The sequence below is a fragment of the Micromys minutus genome (genome assembly GCF_963924665.1).
Source record: "Micromys minutus genome assembly, chromosome: 10".
Classification (NCBI taxonomy): domain Eukaryota; kingdom Metazoa; phylum Chordata; class Mammalia; order Rodentia; family Muridae; genus Micromys; species Micromys minutus.
Window position 1 is genome coordinate 25266716 of NC_137979.1, and position 16312 is coordinate 25283027.

The 16312-nt window shown below is 37.9% G+C and overlaps 2 protein-coding genes across 2 annotated transcripts; one reads left to right on the forward strand and one right to left on the reverse strand.

The window, feature by feature from the left end:
- Positions 1–4646: 4646 nt before the first annotated feature.
- Positions 4647–5582, reverse strand: LOC308426171 (putative olfactory receptor 3A4; the record flags this gene model as incomplete). Its single annotated transcript, XM_080923930.1, has 1 exon — positions 4647–5582. The coding sequence occupies one exon, from the start codon at positions 5580–5582 to the stop codon at positions 4647–4649; it is 936 nt and encodes a 311-aa protein (XP_080780056.1).
- An 8570-nt stretch (positions 5583–14152) lies between these two features.
- Positions 14153–15100, forward strand: LOC308426158 (olfactory receptor 3A1-like; the record flags this gene model as incomplete). Its single annotated transcript, XM_080923916.1, has 1 exon — positions 14153–15100. The coding sequence occupies one exon, from the start codon at positions 14153–14155 to the stop codon at positions 15098–15100; it is 948 nt and encodes a 315-aa protein (XP_080780042.1).
- Positions 15101–16312: the final 1212 nt, after the last annotated feature.

Sequence of the window (16312 nt, forward strand, 5' to 3'; positions counted from 1 at the left end):
AACACACATGTATACATGAATAAACAACACACACATACTAACATACACACCACATACATACAACATGTCAATTTGTTGTAAAAATTTGTGATGCCATTTTGAATTCCCACCAAAAAAAAAAAAATGAACTTTCATAGTGCCAAAAGATTCCAAGGGAAGGATAGAACCAATGGTTTTACACAACTACAATACCTATGAACCACAATAATGACAAGGATAGTAACATATACCTAGAGATGCAATAGTGGTATTCATGTCCTGGCAGTAACCAACAGCTATCTAAAGCCAGACCAATAGAAAGGAAACCTTTCCTAGTGTGTGAAACCTATCCAACTACCCAAAGCTAATGAAGTCATCAGTCTTAGAGGACAAGCTATTATCTTCCCCCTTTTCAATCCAGTATGGCTTCTAACTGTATCTAATCTTATCCTTGCCCACAGATAAATGTAACTTTCACACCTCATTGAAGAAGCAAGCCTTCCCAACACCTAATACTTGCATGCTTAGAATTCTTGCTACTATATCCAGTAGTATTTGTGTATGTGTTACTCCACTTTGTTTACAGTTTCCATACTATCCTCTAAGGGATAAATATGTGCCTCTAATGGTTGTTTTCTTTCTGTGTTCTTTACATAGAATAGTGCTGAACATTTAGGATACTAGTAAGTAATAGTAGTGTGAATGAATAAATGAAGTGAACAGATAAAAAGATGATATATGTGATTGGGTATATGATAGATAAATATACAGAGATAAACGATTGATAAGAGATAGATAGATAGATAGATAGATAGATAGATGATAGATAGATAGATAAATAGATAGATAGATTTAAAGCTTACATTTACTATTGCCAGAGAGTACTGGCTTCCACTGCTTAAATTTTCCTTAGATTCATTGAGTGTTTGATCCCTAGGTTTTATAGTGAACATATAAGTACTATTGTTGCATTATTTTGCAACATTTTATGAGTTTCTGGAGGGCAGGAATAGTGGGTAGACATTTTTTAAAACCCAGTGAATCAGCATTTTAAAAAGATCACCTTGGCAAAGGGAATGACAGGGTGGTAACAGTGTTGGGAGCCAATGTTGCATTTATCCTATTCCCTTTAGGAAACACCTCAGTGGCTGCTTTATAAAATCTACACACATATCTATATAAAGAAAATAAAGCATCTCTCTTACTACTGTTGCATTTTTATATTCTTGCTTTTAATCTGTGGGAAATTGTTTTTATTCTGAAGCATCTATCCACAATCCACTACTGCTGGTGTTTGCCCAGTAGCACTCTAGCACACAGTCCTCTGATCTTCAATAAAATTATTAAAGATTCTCTTGACAATATATCTCTTCAGCCAAGGCTACATGGTGAGACCCCTTTCAAAACATGTAAGAATGAGATGAATAGATGTAGCAAGATGACTCAATGGGTATAAAAGCCTCTGTTATATAAGCCTGATAGCTTGAGTTAGGTCACCAGAACCCAAATGAAGCTGAAAGGAAAGGACTAACTCCATATGGCTGTCCTCTGGCTTTCTGTGTGTGCACATGTGAACACAAACATAATAATAATGATAATAATGATGATGATGATGATGATGATGATGATGATGATGATGATGATGTTTTAAACACCTTTTGCACCATCTGTGGCCTTTTTTCCAATCTTCTTTTGAGAGTCATCCTCATCTGTGATCTTCACTTTCAGACTTCCATTTCCTGCATCTTACCTATGTGTTCACTTCCTTCCTACAAGAACTCTCAAAGAGCACATGCTACATTAAATGTAGTTGACCTCATTGGCATTATGGGTGCCCATTTGCCTTTAACATGTGACTCAGTAGCCATCTTCCCTATTAAGAAGTTTCAACCACTGCCAAATTCATGACTAAAGTTGAGCATTTTATAAGTTTTTCATATAAAAATATTTTCTAATACTATTCTTAAAACATCATATTCAATTTTACTAGTGATTAATTTCAACTAATGGAGCAATGGGTTATAATATTTAGCATTTAAATAGATATAAATCTTCAATAATTAGAAATAACAGCTTGTTTAACTATTTCTAAGTGTCAATCTAGCCAAATGCTTTGCTGGGTTTTTGTTTGTTTGTTGTTTGTTTGTTATTGGAGGGAGAAAAATTTATCATAGCTTACAGTTTCAGAGGTCTGCAGTCCATCATGGCAGGGAAGGCAAGGGGCAGTTCATATCTTGGTGGACAGGAAGTAGAGAGAATGAAATGGGAACAAGTACTGGATGGCATTCCCTCAATGACCCAATGTCAATGATCTACAACTTCAAACAAGACCCAATTTTCTAAAGTTCCCAAATAGCACCACCTTGTGTAGACCAAACATTGCAATCCTCAGATTGACGGAAACAAAACATCCAAATCACAGAATAGGTTAAGATGGTTTCATAACTCTGAATTTACTTTAATCTCTTACCATATTCAAGACAAAAAATTCTAACATTTAAATGGGAGAAGTCCTTAGAGTCTTATGTATAAAATCCAAAGAATGTCATGCAATCTCAGCACTCAAGAGGCAGAGGCAGGGGAATCACCACAGGTCTTGAGCAGTCTGGGATACATAACAAGTTTCTGGCTAACCAGGGATGTGTAAACAGACCCCTATTCAGCAAAAAAAATAAAAGAAATAAATAAAAGAAAGGAATTTTCAGGAACAAAAGTAATCAAAGAGTTTCTGTCTCTAACCAAATGTTTTTAGGTGTTCCAGAGTTCATATCCTTTGACCCATGGCCCTGCTTCATGGGTTTCTGTCTTCTTAGAGTTTATATATATTCTTTAACCCAGGACCCTGCTTCATGGATTTGTGTAACGTTCATATCCTTTGACCCAGGAATCCTCATTATGTTTTTTTGGATTTAGCAACTGGAAAAGAGTGCACAGATAAACACACAGGAAGCAAATCCCAGAATACCATGCAACCCAGATTATTAGAACAGTAAAATTCAATGTACTCACCTAATAGTACATAATTAAATACATTTCACCTCATCTACTGAAAGATATAAGATGCAACAACAAAAAAGAACAGCAATTATCTATATTTTACATCATTAAAAATTACTCTATTATTGAGTTCAACTATATTGGCAAAATTATAAAGTTTTGGGTATAAAACAATTCTGTTCTTTACAAGTATATATCATGATCAAAAGCATTTTAATAATATATATTAACTGTCCATGTGATTATCTGTAAATGATGAGCCTAAGGGTGGCTCCTATTTTATTCTTTCTGTATTTTGTATGTAGTTATTTACTTCTCATATATTTGTGTATCTGTAAGAATGCATGCTCACATGTGTGTGGGTATACATGTGTATGCACCTGCAAATGGAGGTCAAAGTTAACATTTGATGTCTTCCTCAATCACTTTCTATTTTATTTGCTTATGTAGAGTCACCTACTAAAGTAGAATCCTGCCAGAACATATCATGCCCTTGCCTTCTGAGAGCTTGGATTACAGATGGCCACCACACCTATGGTAATTCCTATGGGAGCTGAGGATATAAACTTTAATTCTGACACTTATATGGAAAGCGCTTTACCCACTGAGCCTTCTCCCGAACACCTCTAACTTTTAAATATGCACACATTTTATTGTGTTGTAGAAACAGCCATCTAACGCTTTCAAGCAAAGCATCTTCCTCCTTAAGGTGACATGAAGAGAAGAGTCTGCTTCCTGTTCAAGTCATGGGTACCAAAACTATTTTTTTCAAGCCATAAGATTTTCTGATTAATAAAATTTAAACTAGATAAAAATGTGATAAACATCTTTTCTAATAAAAAGCCTATTAATGAATCCAGATAGGCTCAAACACCCTGATTCCCTGGATGCTTCAGTCAGCATCCTTCCAAAATCATTTGTCCTTTATTGTAGGTGTCTGATGGAGAAATGTCCTGCCTTATTTCTATGTTTTTTCTAAATAATATGAGTTATGTTTTAAAATTTGTTGACTTTTTTATGTGTTTATTTCATACACTGATGTCTTGATACCTCTCAATCTGCATCAGCTTCTTTGGATCAAATCAGATTCAGTAAAGAATAAGTCTCTTAATTTCATTTTAATTATAGTATAGTTTTTATCACACTGACATTTCTTTTATTATACTTTGTTGTTTATTGGTTATTATCCCCTCTTTACATTAGGAAGCCCCTCTTTATTTTAGGGAGCCCCTCTTTACTTTAGAGAGCCCCTCTTTACTTTAGGGAGCCCCTCTTCTTTGAAATAAAGTATAACTACTAGAAAGAAACAGTTGAATGTGTGGCTTGCCTTTAGGAACAAATCTTTGCTCTAACATTCACTAGCTCTGTGTCTTAAAGAAGTTACTCAACCTCTCTGAAGTTAAGTTTCCTATTCTACAATTTGCAAACTGCACCCACCTTCTATGATTAGAAGAATTAACGGAATTAGTGACACTAGTCGCTTGACACCTTGTATGTGGCAGTGATGATGTGATAGTTATTACAATTTTAGGGATTCCCCTTTCTAATAAAGGATGTACCCCATTTTGTCATACCAACTCTTCAGTTGTGTTGACAACAATATCACTTAGAAGCTGTAAATGGAGCTCTGACAATGGTTAAGGCCAGAAGAAAGGAGTGTCGTTTGGGGACTACCTCCCTGTGAGCACCTTCCGTAAGGCACCCTGTACATCAGGGTTTCTAAGGCTGTAGATAAGTGGGTTCAGCATGGGGCTGATGACAGTGTTGAGGATGCCAATGCCTTTGTCCTTGTCTGAGGATTCCACTGACCCCAGTCTCATGTAACTGAAGACCCCTGTCCCATAGAAAATGCCTACCACAGTGAGGTGAGAGCTGCATGTGGAAAAGGCTTTCTTCCTGCCCTCAGCAGACCGGATACGGATAACTGCAGCTGCCACATGGCCATATGACACCGTGATGAGGACCAAGGGGGCCACGCCCATGAAAGCTGCTGCTACAAAGAGCAGCTGCTCATTGAGTTGGATGCTGGAACAGGAGAGCTGGAAGAGCTGAGGGAGATCACAGTAGAAGTGGTTGATTGTGTTGGGGCCACAGAATTTAAGAGTAGACAAGGCAACAGTTTGGGTCAATGCATTGCTGAAAGAAAACACACATGACAGACACACTGAAGCCTTCTGCATCCTCCAACTCATATGGGTATTGTAGGTGAGGGGGTGGCAGATGGCCAGATAACGATCATAGGCCATGACAGTCAGAAGGAAGCAGTCTGCCCCAGCCAGAAGGTGGAAGAAAAAGAGCTGTGTGAGGCAGGCCGCATAGAGAATGTGTCTGTCATTGGATAGAAAATGTTTCAACATGGCAGGAACAGTAACACTAATGCATCCAACATCCAGCATAGACAAGTTCCCCAAGAAGAAATACATAGGAGTGTGGAGTTTAGGTTCTATAATAATAGCAGCCAGGATGCTGAAGTTTCCACCAAGTGTAGCTATGTAAGCAAGAAGAAAGATGACAAAGAGAATGGGCCGCAAAGCTGGAGTCTCTGTGAGACCCAGCAGGACAAATGTGGTCACACAAGAATCATTTCCCAAGGTTCCAAGATCCATAATTTTCTTCCTCCAGTGAAAGATAAATGAGGTTTAAATGTGATTCAAAAACAGTGACATCTTGGTAATGAATATCAAGTATTGCAATATCCAGGTGCAGTCAGGATAAAACAGAAAACACAAGGAAGAAAAGTTAAACACTGGATCACAATAGAAAAACATGTGTTGCATACAACAGTTACTGATTTAAAGCAATATCATCAATCAGACTCAGAGACATGAAAACATTGACATAGAAAGGAGAAGGAATGTGATGCTTGAAGGTTAGAGGGAAAGATTATTTACCTGAGGACAAAATTCTAGAAAAGAAACCATGGTCTTCAGATGGAGACCTGGACAGCTTAGGTACAAAACATCCTGGAGCATGAAAGAGAAGGTTCCAGAAGAGAGGGGGCATGGTCCTCTTCCCCAACCTATACTGCACATATCATGTTACAGCATCTCCCAGTATCTTAGGAGGATTGATTCCATAGCTTGTCAGACACCAAAACCTAAGGGTGCTCATGTCTCTCATATAGGATGGAATATAATTTACATATAGCCTATGTACATTCTCACACACACTCTAAGTCATTTCTAAATGGCATGCAATACCTTACCCTGTATTCATAACATATGAGTCTTTATTATCTTATATTGTTTAGGGGATGTTGACAGGGGCAGTACCTGTACTTATAAGAACAGACATAATTTTTCCACATACTTTCCATCCACAGCTGAAGCCACAAGATATGGATATGGAATTTGCAGGCAGATGGCCAGTTGAAGGATGTTAGTAATAAAATTGCACCGTGACCTAAACTATGAGAAACTGAGTTGTAAAGGCATGAGACATGATCTAATCCTTTCAGAGAAAGGTAAAAATTCGATGACGAACAGTGACACTCCATGGACACATGCCAGAGTGACTTTCCATGAGGACAACATCTCTGGATATATCTAGCTCTAGAACTGATAACAAGCAGCCTTGGATTTCTTGACTCTTAAGATTATATTACATTTCTCCATAGTGTCCAGGAAAATTGCGTACCTCATTGCTCATGCTTTGCTAAGTAAGAACAATGTGTAAAAACTTTGAGTAAGGTGAAAATTACATGGAATTACATGGTTTAGTGCCTGGGAGAGCTAAACAGCTATGCATTTTGATGAGCACCCAACTGAACATTCTCACAACTGGAGTGTCAAGCAAGAATATACCCAGACCATCCCATGTTATCTAATCTACAGGGCTTATCTAATCTATATGCTATCACAGGGCCACAGCCTACTATAGAGCCATAGATGGCTCCCATACGTGTGATCACTTACATGGTGCTCCCTGAGCCTCACAAGGTCCCATAGTGATCTGCTTCATTGAAGTGAAGATAGTTATCACTCAGGTGAATCCAGACTCACATAGAAAATAGATGAAGCTGGAGTTTCTCAAAGACAAATGGAGCAGAGAAGCAAGATACTCGAGTTCCAAAAAGCTAACCACTATTTGAGCATAAACTTTATTATGCCACTATGCCTATCTCAATATCTCTAAAATTCAATTGCCTATCTTTATCCATCAACTACTGAAGAAAAATTTTAACAACCTGATTGTCCTAGCAGGTAGTTTCTCCTGCACTGTACCCCCTCTCAGCCAAGTACCTGAGTCTCCCCTGGGCCATCTTGAAGGAGAGAGATGCCCTTCCAGTGACCAAGAATGAAATCACATGTATGAAAGCCCAAGTATAAGCATGCAGCAAGAGCTCTTGAAATTACACTCACCCAGTGAAGGGGGAAAGCACTTCTTGGGCAGAGAGGAAGCCAAATATTCTCCACAGTTGAGAGTTTATCAAAGACAGAGAAACAATGAGACAAACAACTTGACTGACATCATCTTCCCAATGGGTTTGAGCTTCTCTTATTTTTTCCCAGTGGTGGTGTCTGAAATTAAAACATTCCAGGGAGAGCCATGGCAAGATGAATACCTGGCTTCCCAAGACACAAGAATCTCCAGTGCTTTGAAAATACTTTAGGCTGTCTCCATGTTTCAAGGATGAACTTCATGAGTGTAGCCAAATTCATACCTTTATTTAACAAGTGAGCTTATAAACTCACACCATTTTTATACAAAAACTACTGTTTTACAATTATTAAGTCTTTACAGCATGCATTAATTTAACATATTAATGTGGCTTGGTATGATATTCCCAGTGTGCACTGATCAAATTCTCCCTTACTATACACACACACACACACACACACACACACACACACAAACACACACACACACAAACACACACACACTTCACAATCTCTAGTAATAACTATTCAGCCTTAAGAATATGTTTTAAACTTTTCTAATATTTGAGAAGGTTTGTTTATCTCATTTAATGCCTCCTAGTTTCATCCACATTTCTACAAGTGACAGATTTTCCTTCTTTATGACTAAATGCTACTCCATTGTACATTTCTACCATATTTTCATGAGTCTTACAGTTTAGAAAGTCAATGTTATGCACAAAGTTCAAATTTAGGATACAGTTTAGATGTCACAGAATCCTGACTTCAAATGCATTCCAAATTCATGCATTCAATACCATGAAAGCAAAGACAGTTTGAAGGTATCTTCTACACCAGGACCACCTACATTTACTGACTTCTGAAGGCTGCTTTGGCAATCAAACACAATTTCTAACTGTATCTTGTTCATGAATAAAGCTTTTCTACTGGGTTAAAGCTGTCATAGCCTAAGGAGGAGTTAGCAGAGGGTAAGGATGTTTTGAAATTCCTGTTAGCATCTATCCTTGGAGGAGGAACTTTAAGAAACCAACTAGAGCCCACCACTTGACCTTCTCTTAGCATAACAAAGACTTCTATATCCCTTGAAAGACATTTCTCATATACTGCTAACCAAGGACACTCCATGCTTAAAGACTAATTGAAGAACTTTTGTCTCCTAAAAGATGGCCCATATATCCCTGTGGCTGAAGTAGATTTACTACCACTCAATGGCAAAAACAACTTAAAAGCAGTAAAAAATAAAAATAAAAAATTGGTGCACATGAGCTTCAAATCTCTATTTCAATAAGTACCTGCTGACTCTGGAACCTAGTTGATAGTGTATATTTCTACTTGAACTTCCCACAGAAGCTTCAAAATCTACAGGGCATGCTTTCTCCAGAGAGAAAAGGGCATAATTTATCTAGAGAGAGAGAAAAAAAACAGAGACAGAGACAAAGACAGAGACAGACAGACAGAGACCGAGATGGAGAGCAAGCATTTGAATGGCTTACCTTGATAAAGACTGCAAGTAAATAAACATTTTGTTTATTTATTAAGCATTGGGTTTAACAAATCATCTAGACTTTCCACTTTTATTGAGTATAGGCTTTTGCAGTAGAATCTGATGATTTTTTTTAATTTCCTGTTTCTGTTGTTATGTCTCCCTTTTAATTTCTAATTTTGTTAATTTGGATACTGTCACTGTGCCCTTTAATTAGTTTGGATAAGTGTTTATCTATCTTCTTGATTTTCTCAAAGAACAAGATTTTTGTTTTGTTTATTCTTTGTATTGGCCTCTTTGTTTCTAATTGGTTAATTTCAGTCATGAATTTGACTACTTCCTGCCATCAACTCCTCTTAGGTATGTTTGCTTGATACAGTTCTAGAACTCTCAGGCATGCTCTTAAGTTGCTGGCATGGGATCTTTCCAGGTTCTTTACGAAGGTACTCAGTGCTATGACTTTTTCTCTAGATGCTGATTTCATTGGATCCCATTGGTTCAGGTATGCTGTGTCTTCATTTTTATTAAATTCTATAAAATCTTTCATTTCATTCTTTATTTCTTCCCTGAACAAGATATCATTGAGTATAGTTGATCAGTTTCCATAAAAATATTGGTTTTCTGTTGTTTTTGTTATTGAAGACCAGCCTTAGTCTGTGGTGATCTGCTAAAATGCATGGGATTATTTCCAAATTCTTGTATATGTTGAGGCTTGTTTTGTGCCCAATTATATGGTCAGTTTTGGACAAGGCACCATGAGGTGCTGAAAAAAGGTATCTTCTCTTGTTTTGGAGTGAACTGTTATTTAGATATCTGGTAAATTCACTTGATTCTTAACTTCTGATAGTTTAACTATATCTCTGTTTAGTTTCTGTTTCAATGACTTATTGGTTAAAGTGTGGTGGTGACGTCTCCTACTATTAATGTGTGAGGTTCAATATGTGTTTTGAGCTTTAGTAAACTCTCTCTTACAATTGTGGGTACCCTTGCATCTGTGGCAAAGATGTTCAGAACTGAGACTTTCTATTGGTGAAATATTCCTTTGATGAAGTGTCCTTTCTCATCTCTTTTGATAACTTTTTGTAGAAAGTCTATTTCCCTGGCTATTGGAATGACCACTCTAGCTTGTTTCTTGGGACCATTTGATTGGAAATTTTTTTCCAGCCCTTTATTCTCACAGACTTTATTTACCTACTCAATTTGGTTAACTATTTCTTTCACTTTGATTATTGATCACACTAGTTTCTGCTTTGTTGTGTGCCCAGTCTGCAAAGTAGAATGCCAGACACTGAAGAGCTTGCATTAGATGGTGGTAGATGACATGACCTTGTTTAGAAGTGTACAAGAGTGAAGAAGTTGCTTAGGAGAGAGCTGTGGGCTACTTGATTTCCATGGTAGATGTAACAGAATGATGGTAAGAGATTTATCTCATAAGTACATGAAGAAATTATGCATTATTTCCATTAGCATTACAAACCATGATAATAGCATGGAGATCAGGCTGAAAACTGTCTTAATTAATATTTCTATTTCTGTGAAGAGACATATGACTATAGTAAATATCTTAAAGACAAATGCTGAATTGGGGTGGTTTATTTGGAGGTTTATTGCATTATCTTCATTTCAGGCAAATATGGTAGTAGAAGAAAGGTAACTGAAAGTTACATATCTGGCTCAATGGAGATAGATCACAGGCTTACTGAGATGTCTTGGGCTTAATTCTTGAACACTGTATATCCCATATCTCATCTCATATCTCATAACTACAAATAGAATTCAAAGGGGTTTTGCAAGTCACCAAAAAAAGAGGCAACCAATAGTACTTTCTAGATATAAAGCCAACAAACCCCAATAATAAGCAGGATGACAAAACACATCTAAGAGTATAATAGTGACATCTTGGAAGAAACCAACAACTGAATAATTGTCCTTAAGACCCACTGAGGGAATTTACACCTACTACTATGAAACAAGGTTTGTAAGGCTATGAACTCTAGGGAAGAGCATACTATCGCCCAGTTTCTGAACCAGTAAAATCTCTAACCATATTTATAATTCTTAATCTTATACCCATAAATAAGTTTAACCACCCCTTGCAGCAGAGAGAGACCATCACAGAAATACAACTTACACATCACAGAAATGTATACTTGGTCAAACTGCAGGGGAAAAAACCGCCTTTAGGGTGACACCCTCTTTTGATACATCTACAATATAACTTCTACATTTAAATCTCAAGGAGCATGAAGAAAGATAATCAGGAAGACTGTAAGATATAGAGGAACAGGATGTTTGTTATGAGGCAGTGTCTTCTGTACATAACATGGAGGTACATGTGTTAACAATATGGTTGACTAAACCAGACCTACAAAATTAAAAAAAAAAATTGACATCCCAACAGGGCTAAGGAATATTTCACCAGGCCTAACCTAAAACAAAGAGCTAATTAATTAATTAACTAATTAATTAATTGCTGCTGTGAGGAGAAAATCAGTGTTCTCCAGTTATGCAATATAATTGCTTATCAATTCCCAGGTGCTCAGCTATTAACACATGTATACATAACCAACACTAAGTAGGCTCTAAAAGATTTATTTAAATTTACATATAATGATAATTAAAGAAGAAGTCGTGAATTTGAGAAAAAGTAGAAGAATTTTTAAGGTGTTTAAGGAAGAGGAAGTTCCAGTGGAAAGAGTTTAAATACAGGACTCGTGTATGAAAGTCTCCAAAAACAATATTAAACAGGATAAACATAAAAAACAGGGATGGACACAAAAGAAGATCTAAATGCCCATTGTGTGGCCAGTGGGTATCATAGAAGAAAATAAAGTGGGAGCCTATGGCATGCACAATGAGAAGTAGATGTTGCTTAGAATGTTACAAGTGCATATTTGGACACTGACTCCTGTGTAAGAAAATTATGCAATCACTTTGAAACTCAATTTATTAATGTATAAAACATGAGAAATACAGGTACATGAGATCATCATTAGAAGGACTGATTGGAATTTAAACAAGCCAATGTAAAGTTCTTGGTAAATGAATACAACAAATGTGATAAAATACATTGTTATTGTTACTGAAAATACTACTCATCCCATGCAAGAAACTCTGTGGGTATTGGTGAATATAATTCTCACAGAAAAACTAATAAGAGTACATCAAATACATTCACAGATTTACTGACAAAAAGCTGAGGAACCAAAAAAGATAAGCATTTGCTAAGAAAGGAAAACAAGTCTCTCCATCTCAGTCAGTGCATTGCCTCTGTGGTGTGGGCAGATAATCAGCTGACTGACAGAGATAGAGTATGAAGGTTGTACTGCACAGCTAGCTATTCTAGTTCTTTCTTTCATCACCTCTCTTGCTGAGGCTACCAACCTCAAGGGGCATAGCCCAAACCCCACAATATGGGGCAACTTTGTCACCCTCAATATCCTGTTTGCAAAGCCCACTGCTTCCATGGCCTCTCCTAGGATCATTACATGAATCTCAAGGCACAGTCCCTCTGGTACTCGTAACAAGGTTCTAGAGAGAAACACATTTTTATCCTTGAGGATTTGTTGTGGTTACAATGGGCCTCTTCTGACTTGCCTTCTTTCTTGGGATTCTCCCTCATTCCCAGACCCAAAGCAGCTTCTCCCCTCAACCACAAGCTTAGAAATCAGCCTGGTTCAGTCCTCAAAACCTGCTTATAGCTGGCATGTAAAGGAGCTATAGTCTCTGGCTGAAGACCATGTCCAGGCCTGCCTTAAACTGTAATTTCCTGAGTGACTTAAGGATAGCAGACAGCCTTTTATGCCAACATCTATTAACCTGAGCTTCAGTCCTATCTGCTCCATGTGCCTGTAGACAATGGGAGGGTGAGAACAAAGAGACAGAAAAAAATTCTAGATCCTTACTGTGATGTGAAGCTCCACTTACCTCACTGTGGTGGTGTTTGTTAGAGCTTGTGTCTTTGACCTGACCTTGTCAGTTCCCAACCCTCCACTCATTCCTTGAGACTAATTTTGAGATCCCAAGAGGGACCACTGTGATGGAAAATCCTCAGGTCAGGAATGTCTGAGCCTCTCTTTGTCTTGCTTCCCTACACATATAACACATTGTTGGCATCCCTAAAGTGGGATGAGTTTGTGTGTTCTTTGTTCCCTCACATCACTTCAATAAAAACACAGACTCCTGTGCCATCATCAGGTGAGTACTCATTTTTTTTTTTTTTTACTGCCCTTAAGTCACCAGAAGGGGCTTCAGCTCTTTCTATGACTTTCTTTGCTATGAGGTATGTTGATCGTGTGTCAAAAGCAACATAAAGACCTGTGTGTATGTGGTCAGACTTCCTCAAGTAAGGACAATATCAGGTTCAGCATCAGCAATGGTTCTCACCAATGATGGTCCTCTCAAATTCCCACCAACCACAGACATCTTGGATGGTGCTGGTAGGTGACTTTGCACATGCTTCTTCTCTTGTTGGTTGAGATCCAGGTAATAGCTATCACTCTCTGCCATGGTGTGACTTTTAAAAGGAATAATTGTTATGATTGTACAATAAATTGTAGAGTTTGTATTGAAGAGGATTTGTGAGCATATTGGTTTCTAGAACTACATTCTCTACCTAGATTCATCCCAACTGCAAGGAAATCGGTGCTTTTGACTCAACTTGCAAGACACTCACTTCAAGCCCTTCAAAGTCTAACTTTTCCCAATTCATAGTGGCACCATAAAAATTATCTTTTGAAAACTTTTGCTAACCACTTATGCATGATTTGAAATTTTAGAGTTTTGGTTTTCTTGTTTATTTTTATTTTTATTTAGAATATAATTCGGCAATAAGTTCAGCCATTAATTTATTTGTGAAATAGCACACTGATGTAGTGAGTTTATTAATATAGGTCTCAATGATTCTGCCATCCTTCTCAGTTCTCAACCTCCTACAAGAACCAGATGTTGTGCTCTAGCAAATATTACTGTGCCATGGTAGCAAAAACTGAGGTATTTTTCTTAAAAATAAGAATTTGTTTTATCAGTGAATTGTGTGTATTAGACAATTGACCTATTACATGTTACAAAGATATTGATAATCGAGAACTTCCAGTCCTTAACTGCTATAACAAAATAAAAACACTGCACACATTTTAAATTATTTCTTTTAATTTTGATATTATTATATAATTATATTATCTGGATGGAAGATAGAAAAGGGAGGGGTGATGTAAGCTCCAATTTTAAGTGTTCACATACTATGATATAAATTTTCCCATCTCACTGAGAGGTGCTGTTAATTTCCTTCTTGCCCATATCTTTAAAGGAACTCATGAAGCCAAAGGCAAGAGCCAATGGAACCACTATTACTGAATTCATCCTGCTGGGTTTGGTGGAGACACCAGAACTGTGGCCAGTTGTCTTTATACTCTTCCTCTTGGCTTATATGATAACAGTTGGGGGCAACCTGAGCATCCTGGCAGCTGTCTTGGTGGAACCCAAACTTCACACCCCCATGTACTTCTTCCTGGGGAATCTGTCAGTGATGGACGTGGGGTGCATCAGTGTCACTGTCCCCTCCATGTTGGTTCGGCTCTTAGCCCACAAGCGTACAGTTCCATATGGAGACTGCCTCACACAGCTCTTCTTCTTCCATCAGCTGGCTGGAGTTGACTGCTTCCTGTTGACAGCCATGGCTTATGACCGCTTCCTGGCCATCTGCCGGCCCCTCACCTATAGCACGCAAATGAACCATACAGTCCAGAAAATTTTGGTGGTCACATCCTGGGCTTGTTCATTCGGCAATGCACTGACCCACACTGTAGCCATGACCACACTTCACTTCTGTGGCCCCAATGTCATCAATAACTTCTACTGTGACCTTCCCCAGCTCTTCCAGCTGTCCTGCTCCAGTACACAGCTCAATGAGCTGCTGCTGTTTGCACTGAGTTTCATAATGGCAGGAATCCCCATGGCACTCATTTTTACCTCCTATATCCATGTGGCAGCTGCAATTTTGCAAATCCGCTCTACCGAAGGCAGGAAGAAAGCTTTCTCCACGTGCAGTTCTCACCTCACTGTGGTTGCCATGTTCTATGGCACAGGCATGTTCAACTACATGAGACTCGGTTCCATCAAACTCTCAGATAAGGATAAAGCTATTGGGATTTTCAACACTGTCATCAACCCTATGCTGAACCCACTCATCTACAGCCTCAGGAACCCTGATGTGCAGGCTGCCCTCTGGAGGGTACTCACAGGGAGACGGCCAGCAGCTTGAGGAGGTCTCAAGACCCCTCCCACGTGTTTATTTTAAGACTACATCTGAGACTAGGGGTTTCCTGTAGTTTCAAATGCTAGAACAATTTTTCAGAGCTCTGCCATCTCAGAGCTTAATTTAAGGAATAATAATTATTGTTGCCTGAAGAAATTATATCATTGTGTATAGACAATTATATGTACTCAGGTTCTCCTAGATCTGGCTTTTGATGTGTTCTATCTTTAGTCTATTGTCCCTTTAGCTGGAGTTCCCAGCATGCCTCAGAAAATGTTCCCCCATGGAATATTATTTTTTCCTCAAGTTTGGATAGAGTTTTTCTGGTGTATGCAACCTAACTCTTAAGGAGAAATGGCTCATTCTCCTCAGAATGTCTATATAATTCAGAGAAAATGAGAGAAATCATGCTTTCTTGTTTCATATTCCCTAGTAACTCATATGTAGGTGCAGCCCACAGACCTCACAGTACATGTCAAAACTCCCCTCACATGAGAGAAACATTATGATGGGAAAAGAACTTCCCTCAATTATCACCCTCAAATTTCTCAATTTCTGAAAGATAAAAATGTATAACTTAACATTTAAAGACCTTAAAACCCACACTACTCAATATTAAATTCCTCTGTAAATTTTCACTCTTCACCTCTAAACCCCAAAGCTGTAAATCTAAGTGTCAATGCAGATCACACTCTGATGGCTCATCTTGTCAGTGGAAGAGTGGGGCACTACTCTAAGATGTTCTCAATCCCATTTTCCATTAACCCACCACCAATCTCCTTACCACTTAAGTGCATCTTCCTTCTCACACAATTTTTAGAACTAATCATCTGTTCGCAACAGTGCTATTGTGTCATTGATACGTCTCCAATCCATTTATCTAACACTATCATTTGATCTGAACAAATGAATTAATTTCTCCATGATATATGATATGGGTGGGTAGACTGGAGTAAGATAAAGATAGAAGAAGAACATAAAAAAAGGTAGTAGGTAGAGAATTTGTAGTAAAATGCAAATAAACCATGTGGACATAAGGAGAGATTGGAATCAAATCGATGCTCAAAGGGTTTGGAAGAAATAACAAAAGCATTAGAGAGGTTGAGATGGGTTCCAGAGATTAAAAGGAAGATGGAAAAATGCAAAAAGGTAATAATGCAAGAGAATGCTGAAAGATTTTAAAGAGACAAATTTTATGTCAGAGATGGATGATTTGGA